We start from the raw sequence: 25,011 nt of genomic DNA, 5'->3' as shown, positions 1-25,011 counted from the left end.
TCATGATCATGATCTTATCTAAAAATTCAAATCTGCTGATGATGCATGGTCGTGCATGCCCACACACACGAGCATGCATCCCTCTGGAAAACATTATTGACTCAATTTAAAATAAAGAAAAATCCTAAAATGTCTTTAGGATTATCTATAAGTGTTACAATTACTGTCTTCCATTACAACATCCTTAGCTAATATAGGCTTTGAAATAAATTAATAGTTAATTTTTTAATCTTTGTGAGATCAATATTTACTATATTACTTGACAACTTGTGCACTTACGAGTGGGACACAGCGACATCACAATGGTAAACTGTAACACCCCTGTCTAGAAGTACTACCCTCCAAAAGGAGATATCATATATTAGACCATTTGAGCATGTATTTGTTTCAAAACTCATAAATGAATCCTATAAAAAAAAAAAAAAAAAACTTGAATAACACTTTACTCATAAATTCTTAAAAATATGAAAATACCCTTTTTAACAAAAACTATTGGAAGCGTTCAAAACATGTCTATGTCATAAAAGTATCAATATCCTCATCATAGTATATGTAGCCAAATAAATTAAAGGCCAAAGGACTATTTCCCACCCAAAGTATGTTGTTTTCTTAAGTTTCCCCTCATTAACTTTGAAAATCTCATTTATCCACCCATAGGCAATTAAAATTAATAGTTTTAAGGGCAAAATTATTATTTTATCTGTAATATTAAAAATAAACTTAAACTTGATTTTATTTTTCTCCCCTAAACCCTAAAAACTAACAATTTTTCCTTATCCAAGTTTTCAAAAATAGCATTTTCCCTCATAGGGTTTCCAATTTTTCATAGTCCATTTTTTGACAACTTTTCCTCCTCTCCAATGACCTCCAGGTGACATCTCTTCCTCTTTAGCGTGGCCTCCTTTCGATAATTGTCCTCAGCGTTTTTGTCAGAGACGAAAATGGTTTATCGTTGTTGATGATGACACTGAGAATGACCACTAGAAAGAGGTTGCATTAGAGAGAAAGAAACGTCGCTTGGAGGTTGTCGGAGACAAAGAAACGTCGCCGAAAAATTGAATCTAAAAACTTGGAAACCCTAGGGGGGAAAATGATGTTTTCAAAAACTTGGATTGAGGGGAAATAATATAACTAACGGACTAAGTTAATTTTAACCGTTCATGGGTGAGTAAATAAGATTTTCAAAGTTAACGAGGGAAAACTTGAGAAAACAGCATACTTTGAGTGGGAAATAGTCCTTTGGCCTAAATTAAAATAAAAGTTTGTAACACAAATTGATAAGATAAGTGAAATGACAAAAATGACCTCCTTAACTCTATGCTCACTAATCAGTGCTCATCCCACAACCATCATGATTGTATGTACTTACACACATGAAAGCAAGGGAGTAAGTGATGAAACATTCAGTAAGCAGGAGACCTACTATCAACTTTGACATAATCCCCAGAATGCCCTTGACTTGACCCATACTAACTTTGTCATTCGGAGTCTATTACTAAAACTAACATTAAGATGATGTTAGGTCCCATAACTCATATCTATACTCATGCTGATCTCAAAAACATTTAGGCTACACATCATAACTCTTGGATCAAATTTTTTTCCTGCTCTTTTACTAAGGAAACACTCCTTGGATTCTCACTAGTGTGACCTTATCATCTTTAAGTGAAAGCACTATCATCTGAAAGCTACATCTTTAGGTATATACTAGGGTGGCTGATTAGACTTACTCAAATAAAATGATTTAACACCTTGACAATGTTAGACTGATTAAGCTCACAAGTGAAAAAATTTGATACAAAACAATTAAAATAATATTATTTTGACTAATATACATCAATGCAATGTTGGTTTTAATAGTTTTTCTTGGCTACAGTATTGAGTCAAGCTCAAAGCTTGGTTCAAGCTCATTTTTGCACCAAATTTGAGTTTAGTTTTTCTCAAACGAATCAAACTTAAACCCGTTTAAAGAGAGTTCAACAAGCTTAAGCTTAAACTTGAACTTATCTCCACACAAGTCAAGTTAAATTTGAGTTCGATTTAGTTTAAATCCAATCATAATATTTATTTACCAAATGTTGCGGAGAGTAGCACTGAGGTTTTTTTCCAAAGAACCGGCTTAAATTTTGGTCTGTGATGTTTAAAATACGCTACAGGACGGGAACGAGGGCCCAAAGCGTGTTGGGCGTTAGCATGGCACTCAGGAAGCGCTGAAGCTAAACATATAAATATATATATAAATGAGACGGTTTTTGCGGGCGATGCCACGGTGACAGTAAAAGAGGTTGGGCAAGCCGATTTTATAATTACTCTCCTAATCATTGTCTTGTTGTTTAAGTATCATAGATTGCAAGGATATATATTGCGGTAGAGATCAAGTACACTGTGCTTTTTTCAGCTATGATATATTTTGTGAGGATGTCAGTGGTTCTGTGTAATTAAGAAAATGTTGCCATTATATCTTCGTCCCTCCTTTCAAACAGAAGAAAGATCCACCAACTTTTTAGAAGTTTTGCATGTCATATTATCTTACAGCATTCTGTATGGATCATAGGCTGGTCCAGTGGACTAGAATTTATATACTACAAATACCCTTAGATTTGCAAATACACGACAAGCATATTGTTGGAACTTCTTAATAATAATAAAAATTAATTTTATTAATATTATATTAAAATATTATTATTATTATTATTATTATTAATTGATTAATATTAGAATAAAATATACAAATAAGGCAAGATATTTAATATTATAATAAGATTAAGATATTATATATAAATATAAGATAAAATTTATGGGATAATATCTGATAAAGATATTATTAGGATAATATTTAATGAGTTATATATAAAAAGGAATGAGTATTATAAAAGAGGAGATTATTATTATTATTTGAGTTTTCTGGACAACCTTTATCGATTGAGAGAAGAGAAACACCTCTATACACCTCTTGTTACCAACTATATTTACTTTTATAATAATAATAATAATTAATTAAAATAATATTAAATTAGGATAATATTAATATTATTAATTGATTAAGATGATATTAAATTAGGGTAAAATATATAATTAAAATAAGATATTTAATATTAGAATAAAATTATGAGATTATATATAAGATTAATATAATATTTATAGGATAATATCTAATAAAGATATTATTAAAATAATATTTAATGAGTTATATATAAAAAGAAACGAGTATTGTAAAAAGAGTGGAGATTGTTTAACTAGGTTTTTGGGACACCTTTTGACTCATCAGGAGAAAAAGCATCTTTATTGAGTTGGCACCTCTTGTTGTCCACTGTAATTGGTTCTATAGTAATAATATGGGTGGGTTACTATCACATATACAACAATGTAATAGGATGAATGAAAGCTAATGCACGATTCAAGGGTTTAAAAAACTATGGTCGAAATACTTTCTTGTCAATTATAAATACAAAACGCTATACGCTGATGAATCAATTATGTTATCGGCCTGGCAGTGGTGTTGAAGTTATCAAATAAGTTTAAGCCTTAACATAACATGTTGAGCTAAAGAGAAACCAATCAGGAGAAAGGATTCCCAGAGCCCTCATTCTGCCCAACAAGAAAATAAGCTCAGTAGCGATGTATAAGTTGCTTGTATGCTTCCTTATCTTTTGAGTAGTAGTTGATTTCAGCCTGCAAATAATAAGTCATACTCAGACTTGTTAGTTTGGAGCTTAACAAAAGAATTCCAGCAGCAGCTCAGATGATTTCATTCTACAACCGGGTAGCTTCAAAGCCACACAATATAAAACAACTGAAACCAAATCAAGCTTAATTTTTGTCGTACCTCTAAATGGTTAATATGTTAGGTACAAGGCATTCAAACTAGTTTGTTCAATCTGAGAGTTGACAACACACTGCAGACTGGGATTCAACTACTATGAGATCTCTGGTTATAAAACAAAATTATGACACAGTGGGATTCAAAAGCTAATTTCTGCAGTGGATGCATCCAACTAGGTTGGAAATTGAAAGGAAATAAAGAAAGTTTCTTACTGAATGGCTCTATAATTTGGCTACTGAAAATATTAAACAGTAATAATAGCAACAAATCAAGAAGCAAATGAATTTTGTAAAACACTGCAAAAACAACTTTAACAGAACAAAAAAAAAAATTCAGGGACAATTTCTTAGTTCCAGAGAAAGTTGAAAGCCTTGTAATTCTTCAGTAAAGAAACTGGCATACAGGTTTTCCTAAACATGAAGACAAATTTGTAAATATGTTCACAATTCACATGGTTTTATGAAGGGGCTTTGATTGGCAATCCCTAATGTCAGCAATATTACAGTTATTGCTAGGCTTCAAAGTTCCTCAGAATCCTCCCTAGCATTTTATAAAATCATCATAAATCTTCCTTGAAATGGTCAGAGGCCCTTCCAACAATTTCCAAATAATCAAAAGTGCAGATAATTTCCCTTTCTAAGACAAACAAATCTGTCTTCTGTTAAACGGAACCTAAAGGAGGTCATTGAAACATACCCATTCAACAAGACTGGCTTACCATGGAACTAATCTAGGATGTCAAAGTAATGTAAAAGAGATGCCTTAGGGCCACTAACTCAAAATAAATTAACATGGATCTTCTTTTATAAACCAAAATAAAAATTAGAGTTCAAGTAGGTTCTGACATCATGCAAAGGTTGGCTACACATTAACTAAACTAAGAAACAAATTAAAGTAAATATTAACAAAATTCAGCCAGCCTAAAAGGGAAAATGCAGACACACGCAATTCTGATATATTGAATTGAGCTCATTGAGTAAACTTAATTTGAGAATACCATTGAAAAAAAAAATTCTAAACATACCTTACGAACTCCTTTTATGGCAACCAAAAGCTTTTCACCTATTAATTTATGCAAGAAATCATCTTTCTTGAGAGCTTCTAGAGATTCAGAGAGTGACTTAGGCAGTCTTTGAAGTTTTATATCAAGACTAGCAGGATTTGCATCTGTTTTACAGAAAGAATCCAAGAAATCTGTTAGCATAATATTAACTAGGAAAGTAATATTAATTAGAGGGATAATGGGTAATATTAGGATATATTAATTAGAAAATAATATTAATTAAGAAGTTAATGTTAATTAAGATAATATTGAATATAAATTAGTATGTAATATTAGATACTGATTAGAAGTAAAATATTGGATTGATTTGAATAACATTTGATACTTGATTGCTGCGGAATGAGATGAGCTTATTATAAAAGAAGGGGTGGATGGAAGAATATTAATGTTTGGGTATTTTGGGCAACCTTTGATTGATTGGGAGACGACCTTTACAAGAAGTTGACACATCTTGCTGTCAATATTGTTTATTTTAATATTGATAGTATATATGTTTGGTCCCTAACAAATTGATATCACAGCAATTGAGATTCTACGAATAGGCAAACTTGATTTTGTCAAGGCTGAGAGTGGAAGGTGTTTCTTGGTCTAGCGATTCACGAAAACAAAAGCTCAAGCTATGGGAGAGAAAGGGATTTATCTATGGGAGTGAATAAGGACAAAAATTATGACTGTAAATTCAAGTTATTGGCGATCTTGTTAGTGGATGAGACCGAATCAGATGACAGTGGCATCTTAATCATGAGTGACAAGGAGCAAGAGGAAAGAGCAATGGATTTGGTAACTTTAAATGAGATAGTGGCCCAAAATTGTAAATTAGTAGATTCCAATGAAAAATTGATTAGTTTTGACAAAGTTATTAAGCTAAAGATAGACAAAGAAAGGGAATCAACATATTATGAGGTTTAGTTGGGCAAATACGCTGATCAAAACAGTAAATAGATTCAAGGGTTAAACTAACAAATTCCAAATCTATTTGTTCATCTGGTGATCTGATTAAGCTAGTCAAGGAAACAAAACAAGTAATAAATGGAAAAGAAAACATGAAACAAAAATAAGAAAATGAGACGTTGACTAAGACGTACCAAGCCAAGATTGATGAAGATGACACTAAAAAATAAGGAAGTAAGAGGTTGACTTTCCAATCACAAGTGACAACTGGAATAAAGGGAAAATGGAAGCAATTTTTTCAAATTGGTTAGGAACAGAGAAAAAAAGGAACTCATCAAAGGGTGAAAAAAAAAACCCAAAACAAAAGACTTTCTAATTTACCTAGTTTGAGGACAAGGTGGGTATCAAAAAGACTGTAAATGTTATGATAATATTAATTAGAAAGATAATAGGTAATTGTAGAAACTTAGGATAATATTAATTGAAAACATAATATTAATTACGAAGTTGATACTAATTAAGATAACATTAGATATAAATTCATAAGATGATATTAAATATAAATTAGGAATATAATATTAGATATTGATTAGAAAGATAATATTTGATTGATTTGAATAATATTTGATATAAGATAATATTTAGTATTTGATTGCTACAGGATATTATTAATTGAGTATTTTGAGGAGTTTTCGCTGATTGGAAGGTTACAACCTTTGAAAAGAGTTGACACCTCTTTTTACAGCAATTTTGTGCGCACAATCCCTAACAAAATCAAAGTGAGTATAACTTTCTCTAGGAAGGGTTTTAAAATAAATACTAACAGAGATTGGATTTTAGTCTACATTTTGGACTCTTAGTGTCCAACTTTGTATCTTCTCCTTTGACTTAATATTATAGCAATTTTTGTGTTTACAATATCAATAAAACTATGTATACCAAATTAGATACCAATGATGATGTTCTATATGATTTAATGATTTTAAATTTAAAATAAAATAATACTCAATCACATAATGACAAATCATCATTGGTACCCAATTTTATACTCATTATAAATATACATAGCATTGTTATCATAATAAAACACATAAGTATACACAGCAACACACTACAAAGGACTGCCACTGTACAAGGTATACTGATACCATAACTCCAGTCACATAAAAGAAAATATAGAAGGGAAATCAATACTGCAGAACATGCATGTGTTATAATGTGCTTCTATTTGTCGCTCTCTTAAAAATTGAGAATGTGTTAGATTCAGCTATAATAACTTCTTGATCGAGGGAATTATCATCAATAAAGCACTACTTTTGGATGGTTGAGAAATACTTCAAAATCAAAGAAATGGAAAAATATGGATCGACAAAAGAAATGCATACCAGCACTGAATAGAGATAAGCAAACAGGGTGTAGAGAACAATGGAAGCACTTAATTCTTAGCAATTTTCTTAAATGCTTCATGTTGGTTATGGGTATAAGAACCTAACGTAGTATCCAATGTCCTCGCTTTGGTCTCTTATATACTTTCAATTGCACAAAAAAAAAAAAAAAACAGATGAAAAATAAAACAATAAAATAATCACACATTCCTAGTTCACAAGTTTAATTTACAAAAACACCCATATATATTGTCAAATAAGTGATTTATGCAGGAAATACGAAAAAATATTCAATTTACCTATAGGTTCAGGAAGACGAAGATGCCTGCGGAGGCCATCAATGCCACTAGCAATTATAGCAGCCAAGCCCAGATGTGGATTGGCACAGCCATCAAAGGATTTTATTTCAAAGTTGCTCACCAGACCATCCTGAGTTCCAGGCGGGCATGCGGTTCTCAATGGAGCTTCCCTATTTTCTTTTCCCCAGCACTGGTACGCTCCACTCCATGTATTGGGTTGTATTCGATCATAACTATATAAATTATAAGGAGGTAAGAGCAGAAAGACCATAGCATGTTTGCCAGTTAAAACTTAAAACAACATTGTATAGGGCACTTCAGTCAAACCATAACAAGTTCAAAAGTTGATGCAACAAGGAAATGGAATAATGGTGTGGTAAACTCTAATAATGTCATTCAAATCAAGGCACATAACTTAGGATGTGACAAGAAGATAACACTCTTTACTAGAAGGTTTTGATAACTGAATAAATGGTATATAACTGTCAAATCAGTAATACTTTATATTTTTGGGTTTTGAAGATCAAACAAACAGTCTAAATTTGTCAAATCACTAATATTTAATATTGTTTTGAGTAGTACCACAAATATTTGTTTGATGCAAGTAAAATTATTTCCAAAAAAATAAGTTCAGATACAATCAGCAACTAAAATCAAAGTACCGGTCATATCTTGATATGAAGTAACAAACCAAAACAAATCTTGATCATATTCCTAAGAGATATCTTCTCTGTGTATGCCCAAAAAAATCTAGCTACCATATCCAGACTCAACATTAATGTTCTTGAAAATGCAGGTCGTGTAACTATAAATCATATAATAAGGATATATGCCTTACCCTGCCTACAAAACAGCCAAAAAATGACAGGAGTAAAGCATGATTATTATAAACGATACCAACAAAACTGGGTTGAAAAATCTTCTATGAAAATATTTTCAATACGTTGCAGATTTTTATTTTGCAAATGCATGCACAAAAATGAATTTGATCAAATTACCATATTCCAGAACAAGAAAAATTTATGGGTTTCATGAAATGAACTCGCATATAGTACCCCAGTAACATATTCTTCTGTATAGTACCACAATAAGAACTAGCATGAACTACATGCACAATATATATTAGAGGAACCTATTTGGAACAGGGGCCGTAAAAGCCAAAAGTGAAGGAAGGTGATGCAAAACGCCTGCCATAAACTCCTCGCCAATACTAGACATTCCATGGCGATTGGATCCACCAGATGCCATAAAAACATTTTCTCCATTCTGCCACAAACTCAAATGGACATGGGATCCAGAACCGATATCATCTAAAGCATACCTACACAAACAAAGAGATCCTTAAGTAATTAAAAATACTAGGTTCTTAACCTTACAACACAAAATTCAAAAATTCACAAGCTAGGACATCAATTATGGTCAAAGGATGGCATAAGTTACACCTACGATTTTTACATCATCATTCCAAATTATGGAAGAAAGTTTAGAAAAAGGTACAGAATACCTGGTCGACTAAAAGGATATACAAAATCATTGAATAGACTCCTCTGCCATGGACAATATATTACAGAGTAGAGCTACCATTTAGAAGTAACTGTTTGATCATACTGACACCTTGGATGAACGTTGCCTCATTTTATTAACAGTAGTCTTTCTAGTGATTGGGGGTAGATCCAGGTAAATAAGTTAGATGGCTAAGTTAGACTGAGTTGGTTGTATGCCTTATAGATACAAATAAACAAATTATTTGACCATGTTAATAAATATCAGTCATCTACTATTGCAAAGAAACCAAAATAAAGGGAATCAAGAACCTACTTTGGTACAAATGTTGCCAACAGCCCATGTTTCCTTGCAACAGCCCTCACAACTTCACGTGTGAAAATCAAATTGTCTGCAGCTTTTGTACAAGCAGTATGCCCCAGAGCAATTTCAAACTGACCTTTCCCAGCTTCAGGATGTAACTAAGACAATTTGAAAAGCCAAAGGAGTTAATAAAACAGTTAACATTTGACTACAGTGAAGTAAAGGAAAACATAAAAAAGAAGAGGAAGGAAAACCAAGGAGAATAAGCTAGAAAACATACAGAAATATGGAGAAAATAGAAGTAGACATGTGCAGATTAAAGCAAATGCAAGTGGACCTTCCTATGTTGTATAGAAACCAAATTAATTATTCATTACAAAATTGATAAAAGTTGTCTCCTCCACTAAAAACCAAGAATGTTTCTCTCCTAAAATTCGTATACCGTGTGCAAAAGATAAACATCCAAAACAACCTTTTTTTTTTTTTTGCACTGTCCACTCATTTGTAGTAAGAGTGGGACTTAAAAAGCTCTTCTTAGGGCCACTTTGAATGTGATACAGTTGACACAAAAACAAAAAATCTTTCTAGCGGGGCCCAATCATCAACATGCTTAACAGTTTACCGTGAGATTTGAATTTTTAAAGAGGACTTTTCCCCTTTTTTTTCAGATCCATAGCTTTTCTCAACAGAGACAACATTTTTCTTTTATACCCAGAATGTCTCAACCTTCCCTACATGTTCACCAAGGTGATGCAATTTTGAACATAAGAAATTCCCTTTCAAACATTAAAAGTTGCAAGCTGAATTGGAAATAAACAAAGAATAACATTACATAGACTTTCTATCAAGCCATTATATCAAGAGTGTAACAAGATTGACACTATCTAAATAATTATGATAAGCAAACACTATATATCTTGCCTGCTCCACTGCAATATTTAAGGAGTGAAGATCAGCCACTACTTCATGAAATATAGAAGAAACAGCATTGTATCCTGACGAAGAGCAGTATGGTGTTGAGTCAATCGGTACCCATTCTTCTTTCCCTTCCCTTCACAAGTTTGTAAATTAAATTGAATAATAAATTTAGGTGTCAAAGAGCTGCTACAATTACAAAAAGTCTTAGAGAATATGGTTTAATACCTCAGTACACTCTTCAAGAGATAAAACTCATTTTCAAACCCAGCATTCATCACCTGCAGATATAGCATTTCTAAAATAGCTATCCAAGTTCTTCAGTTTCACATTTAAGGCATTAAATATCTTACATACCAAGTTAAATTCTTCTATCAGAACCTTTGAAACCCTCCGTAAGGCCTCTCTGGGGCAATATTCCCAAGGTTCACCGGGTTTAAGATGCATGTCTGCCAAAACCATCTCCTCTTGGCTTTCCCTATAGAGAAAGAGAATTGTATCAGTTATTACTGAATACAATATATATGAAGCAACATATAAATTCAGATGACTAGAAGTTAAATATTTTAATTTTTAAATTTGTTTTAAATTTTACAAAACAACAATAACACATCACACAGGGTAATTCTTCAAGTAAAAACAAATAGTGTTATTCTAGAAAAGTACTGTACCATGGAATTCTCCATCTAGTTGATAAATCAGGCATCAATCTGATCTCACCCGTTCCAGTCAAATTAGTCTCGTCAGCCGGACCATCAACAGCTGAACTCATTCCCATGCATGCAAATGTCAAACCAACACCATTCTTTTTAACAACATCATTGAAGCGTTTTATTGGAACAACCTGAAATGATGTACCACAAATTAAGGATTAATATCAAACTATATTGCCTAAATTTACCCCACCTATTCTGAATACTAATATAAAAATGCCTCCTTCAAATAAGTTTCTACAAAGACCAAATATGATTCCTTCAGTATCTTGCAGATGATTATTGAACTGATGACAAGGAACAAAACTCAAGCCAAAGGCAGCACTATATCCTTGAGTTCAAATGTCTAAAACTGAGTTTATCTACCACTGATAATGCTTATAGAGGATGTCAAAAGTTCATTGTAGATACTTCATTTACCTATATCACTTATTCTCTCCATAACCTAATTTGAAGATCACACATGAGAGAAAGAGGAAAAAAGACGCATAAACTGAAGGAGAAATTATTCTATATTCTCATTAATCAATTCTGCAAGCAAATTACTTTTAAGCCCTCATTTGTAGTATCCAAAGTCCTAACAAGAATGGGAAAACAACTTAAACTATAATATAAAATCAACTTCTAATGGGAAACAGAAAACTGCCATACTAAGAAATATAGTTAAGGGGGAACCAATTAACATAAATAAATAGATAGTCAAAATTACATAAAGATGTAATTGTAATGTGTAAGCATTGTCATTGCAATGTTTCTATTTATGTAACAGAAGAATTTAAATAACATCTGATGAATCAGGGAATGTGCAACCAAGCTATGATTCAGAGCATATTCCCGATTCTGAAAGTGGAACTAAAATACATAAATGAATTTGTTTCCATGTGGAGATAAAGGTAACCAGAAAAAAGAATCAAATCAATCTAAACTAAGAAAAAGTATTATTCAATGACTAAATTGGGATTTTAATCCATAAAGTTCAGGGATTTTATTCCTAGTTTCATACATAAAGTGAAATGGTTCAACTTTTGAAGACATATCCAGACTTCTTCAATATCAAAGCCCAAGGTAATTAAAAAAACAAATGTGAATAAATAAAGAAAACTCACACGACATCTGTGTTGTCCAGAAGCATCAACCCAGATAATGCGAACAAGTGAAACATCATTTTCAGAGACGTCAGTCTCTTTCATATTATTGAGATGCACATTAAGCTTAGAATCATTAGACTTTACACGTAACTTAATTTTGTAAAAGTAGATTGCATTTTGAGCAAAAATATCTTCAGCTGCTTCAATAGCTTCAACAACAGAGAGATCACCATCAATGCATGCATCGCATAGGACAGAGAAGACAACTTCGCGTGCCTTTTTTGCACCTAAAAAAAACAATAATTTTCAAAAGAGATAATATATTTCCAAAAAAACTGAAAGCACAAAAAGACATCAATTGATTTAAATAGTTAGCTAATGCTCATCAATCTAGATCTTGATTACAAGACAGAGTAACCAACTAAAATATAATATGAAGAGTTTATAATTGCAATACATCGAGAACATTAAAGATCAAACTTATAATAGAGATCATGTGTGGTAATATTCAATAAATATGATAATTTGAACAAACCTAAATAGAAAGTTTCTGGACATGCATAGCCATCGGTGCTGAACATGACCTGCAAGGTTATTTGTGTTTAAGAATGGTAGTTTTTAGTAGAAACTATGCAAGTTATTCATACATAAATTAGGGAAACTCCTCGTCTTTCTATACATTATCAACAGAGTCAAGATACAACTTCTAACAAAGAAGTGGATAATTTTTTGAAACAATTCAAACATGTAGATAACCATTATTATGAGATAGATTTTTTTAGTGAAGAATAAAACATATTAATAGCAGGAAAATAATAGTGGAGGAAAAAAAGGATATTTGTCACAAAATGCCTCAATTAAATAATAATTTTTGTAATTTTTTAAAGGTTCTTGACAACAGAATAGACATCTCTTGTAGTAAAATCTTCAAAGATGCCACTTTAAGTGAAAAAAAAAAAAAAATCCTTTTTAGAGAATTTTTAAGGCTCATTTTCATTGCAGACAATTATCCTTTTTAGAGGCTTCTGTACATCAAACACCAATGTTCTCCTGGAAAAAAGATTGTTGAGAAAATGTTGTCACCTTCTTTATTGGGGCTAGCTCTAAAAGTTCTTTGATCGAGGAGATCATCCCATGAACACTTAACTTAGGAATAGCCAACCCAAAGTCAAGGTACACCTGAAAGTAATGGCATTGGATTATTTGCCCAGAAATTTGGTAACTGAACATTGGGAACACACAAGTAAAACTGATTCATAACAGAAAATTTTACCTGTTTATAGACAGATGCTAGATATGAGGCTTCTTTTGAAAATGGGTATGATGCATGTAACAGCACTATATGGCTTCTAGAAAACCTCTTGTCCTCAAGAAGTTTTCGGAGATGAAGGGGATTGGCCATCCGTAAATCCAAATCTTTGTCTCCAAAGCTGATAGGAAAGAAAAAGAACAATGTCATTACCTAGGACCTGCAATACTAAATCAGCATACGTGTTGCTTTATGTCCTGTTGATGGCTTATCATAGCAAAAAGAAAAATAATTTCAAATTTTTATGAGCTGTCCAAGAGTCCAAAGACGTAGATCAGACCAGGTTGGCCCGATTCCCGGACATAAATTGATCTCAACTTCAAGATATGAAGTCAATTTCTAGCAATGACTTGAGCACCCATGCAACAAAGTATTCCTCGACAAACTTAAATTTATAGCTCAAATAAAGCTAACATAGTTGAAATTCACAGACAGTCTCAACTTCATTTTTTTAATTTCTTGTCTACATTTTCCAACCATTAATCAGAGCATCAAAGGAAGCCAAACAAAATCAAATGTTTTATTACCCCGTGTGTATTTGCAATGGCAAGTCAAAACATACAGCAACCTCCAAACTACGTATGAATAAGTAGTCAATAAGGCTTTTATTTGTGATGCGGACTGGCTTTCCAACTGGCAAAAGAAAATGATTATCATTCACAGTGAGACTATGGAACGTTCTTAATCAATATGCTATACTCACCACTTAAAACTTCAGTAAGACCTTCCTCAGCATCTTCTTTAGTCACTTGAGTATTAATTTCTAAACCACTACGATATGCAGCTATGCTTTTCAAGCTAACAATTTTATCAGCAAATGTAACAGAGGTTTTAAGGAAACCAATCAGTGAATATTTTCTTGTCTATCAGCATCTATCATTAGATGATACAAACACAATAGAAATTTAGAAGCATAGACTTTGTAAACCCATCATCTAATTTTTAAAATAAATCTCACTGCCCATACTCATCTCAAAGATATGGAGAACTAGTGGTTAAGCTGTTGTATGGTAAAAACATGTACCTTGTGCAACACCATCTACAGCTACCAAAAGGCAGCATGGTTCAAATATCTAAACTAACCGAAAGGATATGACCTCAAGGTTTCCAAAAATGTTTCAGTGAACGTATCCAATCTCCAATCAGATCCATCTGGCATCTCCTGTAAAACACAAAGTCAGAATAATAAAAGAAATAACATTATGAAAATTCATGTGAGATAAGGTTAATATGGCAGTGAAGTTCAGTTTAACATACTATCCCATTTTTGCCTAAATCATGAACAGAAAATTGAAAGCCGTTAGCAGCCTATTGCAAAATTTTGGAAACATACCTACGGTTACTAATTATGATTCAAGTTATATTAGGAAAAGTCTTTAAAGATTGATATTTAGGAGATTTATTTGTTTAGTTTAGGAATGTAAAAAATAAGAATTTGGAAAATCCTCCAACTTAGGAGTTTATTTCCTTACTTTTGTATAACAATATTATGTATATTTTATTCTTCATAAATATGCTATAATCATTCATGAATAAAATCTAGAAAATTTTTTCACAAACTACACGATATGAAAGCTGAGCGTTTAAAATATCGTAATTTTTTTGGCCATAAAGCCATCAACATCATCAAAGCAAAAATTTTGAGAAAATTAAATATTTCCTATTGCTAGAATAGTCACCTTGTTGGAATAGTCGTTGGAATAGTCATCAAAAAATCTCCTCAAACGTAAAAAGGCATAAGAGTGTGTTGAAATATATTAGGCCTATAAGTGTGGAGATTGAAACGTATATTACACAAAACCAATTTGCTTGTGTTAAGATCCAATCCACCACACTTATATACCACTCACTTTATTCACTTTTATTAGATAAGAGACTCTTTCTCTTTTACTCTCAAATACCCTCCCTCAAGTACAACCATTATAGGCTTTTAGGCCCGTTGTTTGGCTGAGTCTGTTTGGACTGGTGCATTGACACTTGTATTTAAAAACACTTTAGACTGTTAAACCCGCCGTTTGGTTTATGCTTTGATACCATGTCAGAAATATATTAAGCCTATAAGTGTAGAGATCAAAACTCATATTATACAAAACCAATTTACTTGTATTAAAGTTTAATCCACCATACTAATATACCACTCATTTTACTCACTTTTATTAGATGCTAAACTCTTTTTCTTTTAGTCTCCAACATCCATAACCTCATTAGAAACAATCAAAGATTGTCTAAGCCTTGTCAAAAATCCATATTCACCTTTTGAAAATCTTGTTGAAAAAACCACAATCTCACCGGAAACCCTAAAGTGTTCTCATAACCTGTCGATCTACTAAAATTTGCCAAATTCTATTTAGAATCTGCCAAAAATTGCAAATTTCTCCTAATCAATAGCAGAAATTCTCAAAAGCTGCCAAAAATTGTAGATCTTCTTTCACCACTGTCAGGATACTTCAAAAGTAGTCAAAAACTCCAAAAAAAATCTTTGACACGACCGCTTTACTCAATTTGCTCTCTAGTAGATCTATCACCAAATTTGCCTCTTCAACGACAACTTCAAGCACGAATACACATTCACTAGCAACCAAGCACACTTCGCAAGTCTTGCCATTCGAAGTTGAGTCAATAAAATATGACTCTTACGGCTTCATGGAATACATCACGCCTATAACACCCATAAGTATGATTAGGGGTAAAATAGTCATTTCTAGTAGTAAATCTTAACCCAAATTGATCGTGGACTAGAATGAGTAGAAATTAAATAGTAATAATTAATTTCATCCCATGAACAATCGTTCATGAGTCCATAAACGATCGTTCATAGCCTTCCACATCAATAAGCTAGATAAAAGTCAAGTTTGCAATTTTAAACACAATGAATGACCGTTCACCTGTAGGGCAAATGGTCATTCATACGGTAATGGAAATTACATTTTGCAAAGGGCATGTTATCATGATACTAGGGATATTTTTTCAAAACCTACGAAAATGACTCAATCCGACATTTGGATGCGTTAGAGAGAAGAAGTTCAACACTGCAATTTCTAGCTCTAGATGGTAGCTTTCGGCATGGTTCGAGGAAAGGAAATCGTAAAAAGAGAAGACTTGTCCGACAGCTAGGTTAAGTGTTGAATTCCACATAAGATAAGTAGAAAACGTTTTCTTTGATTCTCTAATGAGATCATGTGTTTGTTTTTATGATAATCTATGTTGATTGGAATGTCTTTGCTAGTTAATGCAATGATTCTTGCCATATGTTGATGAGCCATGGTTAGGTTGCATGAAAAATTATGTGTATATTTATGTTGTGTGTATAACCTTGCATGGTCAAGGTATTAGATCCTTGTTTCAACTTAGTTTGATTAGCAAGTCACTTACAATTCAATTTTAAGGAAGTTTTCACCTATAAAGAGTCTATTTAGTTAAGACCTTGAAGGGTCAATAAAGGCCCAACGGGAGGGATAAAGGTATAAGGCAAACTTGAGGGACTCAGTAGATCTCGAGTTTTAGACAGTTAAGTATGAGTTCAAGTCATCAAGATTAAGTAAACAGCTTACTCTTGATGACTAGTTAGGGTGAACTTAATCATAGAGCAAAATAAGAATTAAGCAAAGTATATTTTATATTCCTACTTACTGAGTGTTTATCACTCACATTTTCCAATTTTGTATGTTTTGCAAGAGATATAACCCAATGATGGTCAAGGTGCGAGGTTCGACAGGCGTGAGCAATGAAGGGCTTTATTGTCATTTCAAATTACTATGTATTTTCATGTTTTCAGCATACTATATATTTAATAAATCACGATGAACCATGAGTATTTTTATTTATTTGTATTAAAGACATCTTTTGCACGTTTTCCACACTTGGTTTTAATAAAGGATATTTTGGTCTTTTATCATTAAGATTATGTATTTATTTTTATTTTTATTTAAATAATTGTTTTTATTATCATTGTTAGTAGCACTTCCCTCTGAAGGGTAATACTTCTAAAAGGGGGTGTTACAATGTCTTCTTACATTTCCAGCATGCATAAGTGCTACAGAAGTCACTAGTCATGTTGGCTTTGTGCTGAGGTTGTGGAGGATGAGATACTCATAACACCCACAAGTACATCTCAATGGCACAATAGTCATTTTATGTGATCATTGTTGATGTATGAGCATGTTTATGTGAAATAATGTTAAATTATGAATTTCATGGGAAGGGCGACCATGCATGGGATGGTCATACCTGTGTGTTTGTTGTCACGTCAGCCGAAATGGTTAAACGTTGCGATATTTTTAATTTAAGTGATACACGACCATGTGTGGGGAAGGCACACACCTATGTGTGGCGTTACATGCTATAAGTTTATATTTGACATGTTAGTTGCGCTTTAGGGATCTTTATCCCTAATCAAAAGCACAAATCTTTACAGAAAAAGAGAGGAGAGGTTTGGGTGATTTTTGATCGTTGGTGGTAGAATCCAATGCGTTTTTCCAACAAAGAAGGCAGCAATTACAATAGGAAGAAGAAGGGGAGAAAGAGAGTAAACCCAAGTCTCCAAGCAACACGTTTTTTAGATAAGTAGGTTTTCTCTACTTCGGTTTTTGCACAATTCTATGGTGGATTGTGGGTCTTCCCTCTGCAGGTTGTATGGTCAATTGATCTATGTTATTGAATTGTGATTTTGTGTGAATGTGGAAAATTGTTAGATTACCACGTTTGAGTTAACGATTCTTGTTTTGGAAGATCGATTAATGACAATCCATGTTGGAAACTAAGATGTTGCTATTCTGAATATTTGTTACGTGAGGACGCTTATAATGTTTGATGATTGGGTTAAGGTGATTATGTACTCTTGATGTGTGAGTTAAATTCATGGAAATTTTGTTCCGATAAATAAACTCTAACTATGCAAGTATTATAGTGTTTAAGGGATTGTGTAGGCACTTGGAAATATACAAAACTTGATAAAATGTGATAGAAATCACATAGGGATGAACTGCTTGCAATTTTAGGTCTAATCTTCTATATTTTGGGTTCATCACACAATCAGGTGCTACCCATGTGCATGAAACCTAGATTTTAGATTGAGTTTTTCTAGCTTTCCAACAACTGTTGGACGTCGTTGGCAGTTGAGCGGTCAACTAGTGCACAAAATTCATCCATCTATGTCATATGTACAACCATGTGTGGTGTGAAATGATTAGAATATCCCTAAGAAGTGCAAAGGTCAAAGTGAAGTTTAGGAAAATTTTAAGTATGTAAGTAAGCACATGCCTGTCCCTGGAGGGACACATTCCTGTGTGTATTTAACGTAAAACATGAGATTTCACAGTGAATGAAGGGTGTGCAAAGTATAAAGGAGTAGCACATACCCGTGTACCGTAAGAGGGATACCCATGTCTAAAGGGCAAATTAGAGAAAGAAAAAGAAAACTAGGTTATGGGTCATCCCAAGAGACAGTATAGAGATTCTAGATATGCAGTAAACCCAATGTACCTAAGAGATGAGATTATGTTAGGACACGAGTTATGATTAAGGTGAAAGCTAAGATGAGTCTAAGGTAATTTGAGGCTCAAGATACATGCATGCTAGACATCACAGGGTCATTACGAAGGGGCACCGTAAATACATATTTTCCACACCACCCTCAATAGGGCACATCTACAGCAGGACACCATACCCACAGTAAGGTACAAGCTTACAATAAAGTCCAGTTATAATAATGTTCAACAGTCCAATAGTGGTATAGGTGAGAGGACTGCATAACGAGTGTTCACATGGACAAAATGTCAAATCCTTGTATTCGATCCAATTCGATTGGCCTAGTATACAATTGATGTGACTACAAATGATTTCACATCAGCAACTATAGGACATAACTTCCAGATGATAGAGTTTTCACCTAGAGATGATATATTCATACTAGTTAGAGATCTAGGAGTGGTTCCTTGGTGACCGAAAGGGACATATTTTGATCTAAGAGTTATAATATGTAATCTAGATGTTTCAAAGTACAATGACAATTACAATTATGAGTTACAGGATCCATAATCATCCTAATGGGAGTTTAGTAATAGACTTTAGATGACAAAGATAGCACGGGCCGAGCCAGGGGTATTTTAGAAAATATGTAAAATTAGTAGTAGAATCTCTTACTTACGAAGTGTTTTGTCACTAGCTCTCCTACTTTCATGTGTGCAAATACCGGTGATCGTGATAGTTGCGAGGCAAGTAAAGGTCAACTAGTATAAAGTAGCTAAAGGCATTTCTGTCATTATGGCATTTTCAATTTATGTATAAGAATTTTAATAAGATGTATTCAACTACACATTATATTTATGTTTGGATGGTGCTTTCTTGTATTTATGGACATCCTTTGTCATGATTCCGCAGTTTGACTATGCTAAGTTATTTCAATAATTTTAATGTTATGATGAAATTATGAGTTTGAATGATTCAAGTTTTTAAGTCTACACATTCTCTAATAGTCTAGGCAGTAACATCTTCTTTTGAAGGGCAATACTTTATAGAGGGAGTATTACATACTCCGATTAGATGGGCTCATCTCTACTAATGAAGTGTTGGATCATCACATCATTTTTGGTAAGGAGTTTAGATCGCATATTGAACTACTTTCAATTCTCAAAATATTAGAACTAAGTTTTACGAACCTTGGATCATGGATTTAGGAGCATCAAACCACATGACAGTGTCTAATCGATTTTCAAATTTGCTTATACTTCATTTAGTGTTTTCTAGTCTCAAATCTGTCATGATATCTACAATCAATTAGTAAAATAACTTCAAAAAGCAATTGTCATGTTATATTTATTGCCACTTGTGGTGACATTCAAATTTTTTAGTAATAATATAATCAGAATATGGCACCATAGACTAGGTCGTCACAATTTTAATTATCTAAAACATTTGTGCCCTAAATGATTTTTGAATAAAATTTTGAATTCATTATCTTGTGAAATTTTTCAAATAGAAAAGGATACCCGTGTGTCTTATTCAATCAAATCATACAAAGAATCATGTCCCTTTATACTTATTCATAGTGATATTTAGGTGCATTTGATAGGATCTAAAATCTCTCAAGCAAATTGTAAGAAGGATACCCAAAATTATGATAAGAATACTGATATTGAAAGAAAGAAAATTGCATCCACATATTTTGTTAATCATGTGTTTTGTTGGATTATTACAGTGCTTGTAAAAGCTTTTTTGCTTGCAAGGAACTTAATCAACAAGTGAATGGCATTCCTTCCTTCACTTGCTTAAATAAATACCCTACTTTATTATTAAACCTAATTTGCTATATCAATAGCTTTCCTTCCTCTTTTCCACCAATTGTCGTATTAGTAGTTTTCTTGCATTTTTACACCATCTGCCATATCAATAGCTTTTCTACCTTTTTCCACAAGCTACAATATCTCTTCTTGCCTTATTCAGCAATTTCCTTCTGTCGTATCTTCTCTTCTAACCTTCCTTGCATCTTTTTTCCTATTTCCCTTCTTATGCAAACTTTCATCTCTTTATCCTTTTGTTGCCTCTTGTGATATGTTGCTATAATCAAGGGCCTAACTATTCCTTTCCCTTTGCAATAGTCTTGTCCACAAAGTTGAACAATGGAAATCGTGTTTGAAAAGTGTCTCGCTCTTCCTAGGTTACCTTGCTTATCGACTATTCTTTCTATTGAATGAGGACTTGTTGAGTGGAGACTTCATCATGCATGACGTCCTTAAAGGCTAGTGCCGCAAATGGTTCTATCTCAACAATTAATTCAATCTCCAATCCTGCTGGAAGCTAGCAACCTTGGAAATGATCGCAAACAACCTTTTTAAAGAAACATGAAATACTAGATAGACACAAGACCCCTTAGATAACCTCACATAATAAGCTACTGAACGAAACTTATTTGTAATATGAAACATATTGTAAAAGTGAGGGGATATCAAGAGAAAAAAAGGCAACATGAATATGTTTGTTCCTTCATGTGGTGTTGTGCCCGTTCAAGGTTATAGTGGAGTTGATGCATCACCTCATTGCAATCATCCAACACAATAGCAATCCCGTCAATCGTTGATTCTCCTAGAAGAAAACGAAGAAACTTATAGGGTGGTTGGTTATACAAAATTTGGAAGGGCATCTATTTCATAATGGATTGAATTAAAAATTTGTACCAACACTGTGGCCAATGGACCCAATGACTCCATTATTTGGTTAATCTATTGTAAAACAACGTAAATTTTAATGCACCTATTCACAACCTTTGTCTAACCATCAGTTTCAGGATGGTATGCTAAGCTCATTCCCAAATAGGTTCCTTGTAATTTAAAAAATCTAGCTCAATGGAATTTTTGTGCATTGTAGATATCTTTTGCTTTTTGTAAGTAGTCAGGGCTGGCAAACGCACTCCCTTGTTAATGTTTATGTGATTAGTGGTTGTAATGTCCTCCTCTTGAGCCCTATCATCGTAGGAATATTGATAAACCTTCAAGAGGAGTGGACTCTTTCTTGCTATAAATGTAGCAAGTGTAGACTTTGCCAACCTTAGTCTTTTGGTTTGTTGTCACTGCCCGTTGGATAGGGTGAGCTTAGGTTGTTCCCAAGTCCTTTCATCCAAAGGCTTGTTGAGTTTTTTGTTTTAATATATTTTCTTACTTACCAAAAAAAATATTTAGTCTAAGGAAAGTTGGATCTTAGTTGTCCCCAAGGAGTGCCTTGAGTGGTAAAGGGGTGGGCTTTGAAAGTGGAAAGCTTAGGTTCAAGTCCCCCCTGACAACATACCAAAAAAATACTCTTGATCTATCTAGTTCAATAATTGTGAGACTAATCACTAGAACCAAGGTTTGACCTATTTGGTGTAGTCAGTTTTATCACTAAGGGGTGGCCCAGCTCAAGTAGAGTTCCTCGTTACCCCCAAAAAAAAGTTGGACCTTAGTTGCTTACGATAAACCAAGATATAGCATAGAGGAGAACGACCTTTTTTAGCATAAATCTCAGCCACTCATTCTAGTGAAAAAAAGATGTTTAAGTAGGAGAAAATCCCATATTTAGAGAACCTATCAACCACTACAATAATGTATCAAACCCCAACAATATTGGAAGCCCCAAGATGAAGTCTAGGGATAAATCTACCCAAACAGTCGTCGACAGCACCAAACGTTGAAATAGATCAGCTAGCGAGGTTTCTTTATATTTTTGTTGTTGGCATACTTCACAGGTTGCCACATATTTCATAATACTATTCTTCATCCCTTTATAAGTTCACAAAAACCTTGAATGTCTCCTTGTAGAGGTGTCATGAACTCCCTAAGGAATTACTCAACACATGGTCAATTAGTAGTAATGACCAACCACCCTTATAGAAAAGTCAATTATGTACCATATAGTATTCTAGTTTGGTAGGATGATTACATGCCATAGGATCAAAAAATTGGCTACAAAGTGGAGTAAATTCCTATTGTAGCCATAAGGGCTCCGTCATCCAGCCATTAGGGAAACAAATTGACTATGAGGTTAAATTAAATTATTATATATTTCCCTCATCACTTGCCAATAGTCAATCTCAGAAAAAGCATCAAGTAAAGGCAAAGAAAAAACATTAAGGATAATTAAAATCACATCTTCCCCTTATTTTGAACTACTTCTACGAAGTTGAAATTCAACAAAAATCATTATGTAATACCTGAAATGTAGCAACAGAACAATAGATATATTATGAAATAGTAGAAAAGTAGGATGATAAACAATAGCACATAAATCGCAATTACATTATAACATTGGCTCATTATATAAAGAGCTATAATATGTATACCCAATTTTGAGTACTCAAATACGTAATATGTTATCATGTGATTAGGTATTACTTTATTCTCAATTCAAAATCACTCAATCATATGATGACACATCATTTGGATACTTAGTTAAGTACTCAAAACTGGATACATATAATTTTATCACTAAATAAATAACTACAGGATAATTCTAAGTCAAAACTGAACATTAATAAAGTATCTCACTTGATCTAGAATCTCCTCTGCCAGACTTTCAATGCGCAATACTCTACCAACAAATGGAACATAACTTTTATGCCATTCAAGGTCATGCTTCTTGTCCAACTTTAATCCATCATCAATGAGTACAGCTGAGATATTCGCAGTTTTAAAGCATACAGAGCTAATGAATTCCAACCCTGAGGATCTGCGATATTCTTCAACGACTTGCAAAGTTGATTCACAGCCATACAATTCAGCAATATTCCTCAAATTCCTCTTTAATAACAAACTAAATACAACTCAGTACAAAATTTGAAGGTTACCAAATAAGAATGCATCATAAGAAAATAAGAAGAGAGACATTCATCATAGTTGTATTTCACTGATTTGACAGTTACGACAAGATATAACAACGGTATTAACAAAGCAACCAAGTCTATCAGAAATATTATATAATCATTTTACACAATTTAAAATAAAGCATAGAATCCGAAACCAAATCCTTTACAAGACACAAATTTCACTTCTCCAAAGTCTTTGATTAATTTTCTTTTTAACTAAAATCAAATAGAAGTAGTCATAAACATATAGCAAAACGACAGTCAATAATGAGTAAAGTTAAGCGAACGATAGCAAGGACCTTGAAGGAAAGGGAGTGAGGAGCGTCAGACAAGGCGTCACCGTGAGCTTCAGAGAAGGAATTGACGAAAGGAAAGGTGGAGTCAAGGGCGACTATGTTGTGAGCATGGCCGTCCACCAACTGAATCTTCTCTATGGCTTCTCTTAGCTCCGTAAACTCCATTGCTCCCTCAAAAGTCTTGTAGTTGCAGACAGTCAAACGGTGCATCGTGTGTATTTAAATTGAGCTATTGCGGGTGCAGGAAGGAAGACTGACAGCTATCAAATATAAATACTTAAAGCCTTGCTCTAAATACTAAATCTGACATCATCCCTCGATTCTAACTACTTTGAATTCCTGCTCCCGCTTACGTATGAAACAGCCTACTTCACCTAACCTCTAACCTCTGCTCTCGTGGTAGCCCAGAGACCAGCCTTAGAATTTTTAGACAAGGATCGGCGCAATCAGAAGAATCTGAGGTGTAACCAGCGAATGAATATTGTGGACTAACGTTTCCTTTGGTTTAAAGGAAGGGAAAAGATCTATTTCTACCTCAATTTTAGTTAAAACTTAGAATCATACTCACGATGATTGGGAAATCTAGACTTTCACCTATAATCTAACTTTTATTAACTTTTTTTGATAAAAGTAAAGATAAAATGATATTTTACTACTTATATTAACAAGGTATAAAACTTGTTACTTTTTTCCTTCTAGATTTTAGAAACTAATAATTTCATCATTTTTTTAAGTTTTCAAACTTTAAAAAGTAATATTTATTAACTCAAAACCTAAGTTTTCATTTTTTAAACTCAGTCGCCCCCCATAACTCTCAAAAATAGCAGTTTCACCCCACTCTTCAACTTCAGCTTTCGACATCCCTTTTGACGTTATTTCCGACCTTCTTCTTCTCCTAAATCAACGATAAGTGATGCGACAAAGAGATCGCACCACCTACTGTCAGCTCAAGAGAAAGAGGGGGTCAAAGAGGATTCCGAAGAGGACGTCAAAAGGGATGTTGAAAGCTGAAGTTGAAGAGTAGGGGTGAAACTACTGTTTTTGAAAAGTTTGGGGGGGCGATCAGTTTAAAAATATATATAAACCTTAGGTT

The 25,011-nt window shown here is 33.3% G+C and overlaps 1 protein-coding gene across 3 annotated transcripts; it reads right to left on the bottom strand.

The window, feature by feature from the left end:
- Positions 1-3,261: 3,261 nt before the first annotated feature.
- On the bottom strand, positions 3,262-24,378 carry LOC123201930 (protein fluG). Of its 3 annotated transcripts, XM_044617545.1 has the most exons (19): positions 23,922-24,378; positions 23,306-23,557; positions 14,387-14,454; positions 13,996-14,111; positions 13,820-13,925; positions 13,257-13,413; positions 13,067-13,162; positions 12,519-12,567; positions 12,135-12,270; positions 12,002-12,008; positions 10,854-11,026; positions 10,540-10,660; positions 10,411-10,463; positions 10,189-10,318; positions 9,280-9,425; positions 8,594-8,782; positions 7,462-7,694; positions 4,848-4,990; positions 3,262-3,672 (listed from the first exon to the last, which is right to left on the bottom strand). In XM_044617545.1, the coding sequence occupies exons 1-19, from the start codon at positions 24,126-24,128 to the stop codon at positions 3,610-3,612; spliced, it is 2,445 nt and encodes an 814-aa protein (XP_044473480.1). In that variant the 5' UTR covers positions 24,129-24,378; the 3' UTR covers positions 3,262-3,609. The 3 variants fall into 3 exon arrangements, with proteins under 3 accessions (XP_044473480.1, XP_044473479.1, XP_044473481.1); XM_044617544.1 differs by having other exon boundaries at positions 12,002-12,270; XM_044617546.1 differs by lacking the exon at positions 23,306-23,557 and having other exon boundaries at positions 12,002-12,270.
- Positions 24,379-25,011: the final 633 nt, after the last annotated feature.

Source organism: Mangifera indica, chromosome 18 (genome assembly GCF_011075055.1).
Source record: "Mangifera indica cultivar Alphonso chromosome 18, CATAS_Mindica_2.1, whole genome shotgun sequence".
NCBI classification, from domain to species: Eukaryota; Viridiplantae; Streptophyta; class Magnoliopsida; order Sapindales; family Anacardiaceae; genus Mangifera; species Mangifera indica.
The sequence above is the reverse complement of the archived record's forward strand: the minus strand, read 5'-3'. Positions and strand labels throughout refer to the sequence as shown.

Coding starts and splice junctions, on each gene's coding strand:
- LOC123201930 (XM_044617544.1), bottom strand. CDS start 24,128: ATGCACCGTTTGACTGTCTGCAACTACAAGACTTTTGAGGGAGCAATG. Junction 12,568..13,066: donor AGCTAGCCCCAATAAAGAAG/GTGACAACATTT, acceptor ATAACCTTGCAG/GTCATGTTCAGCACCGATGG. Junction 10,319..10,410: donor CTCTTGAAGAGTGTACTGAG/GTATTAAACCAT, acceptor AAACTTGTGAAG/GGAAGGGAAAGAAGAATGGG.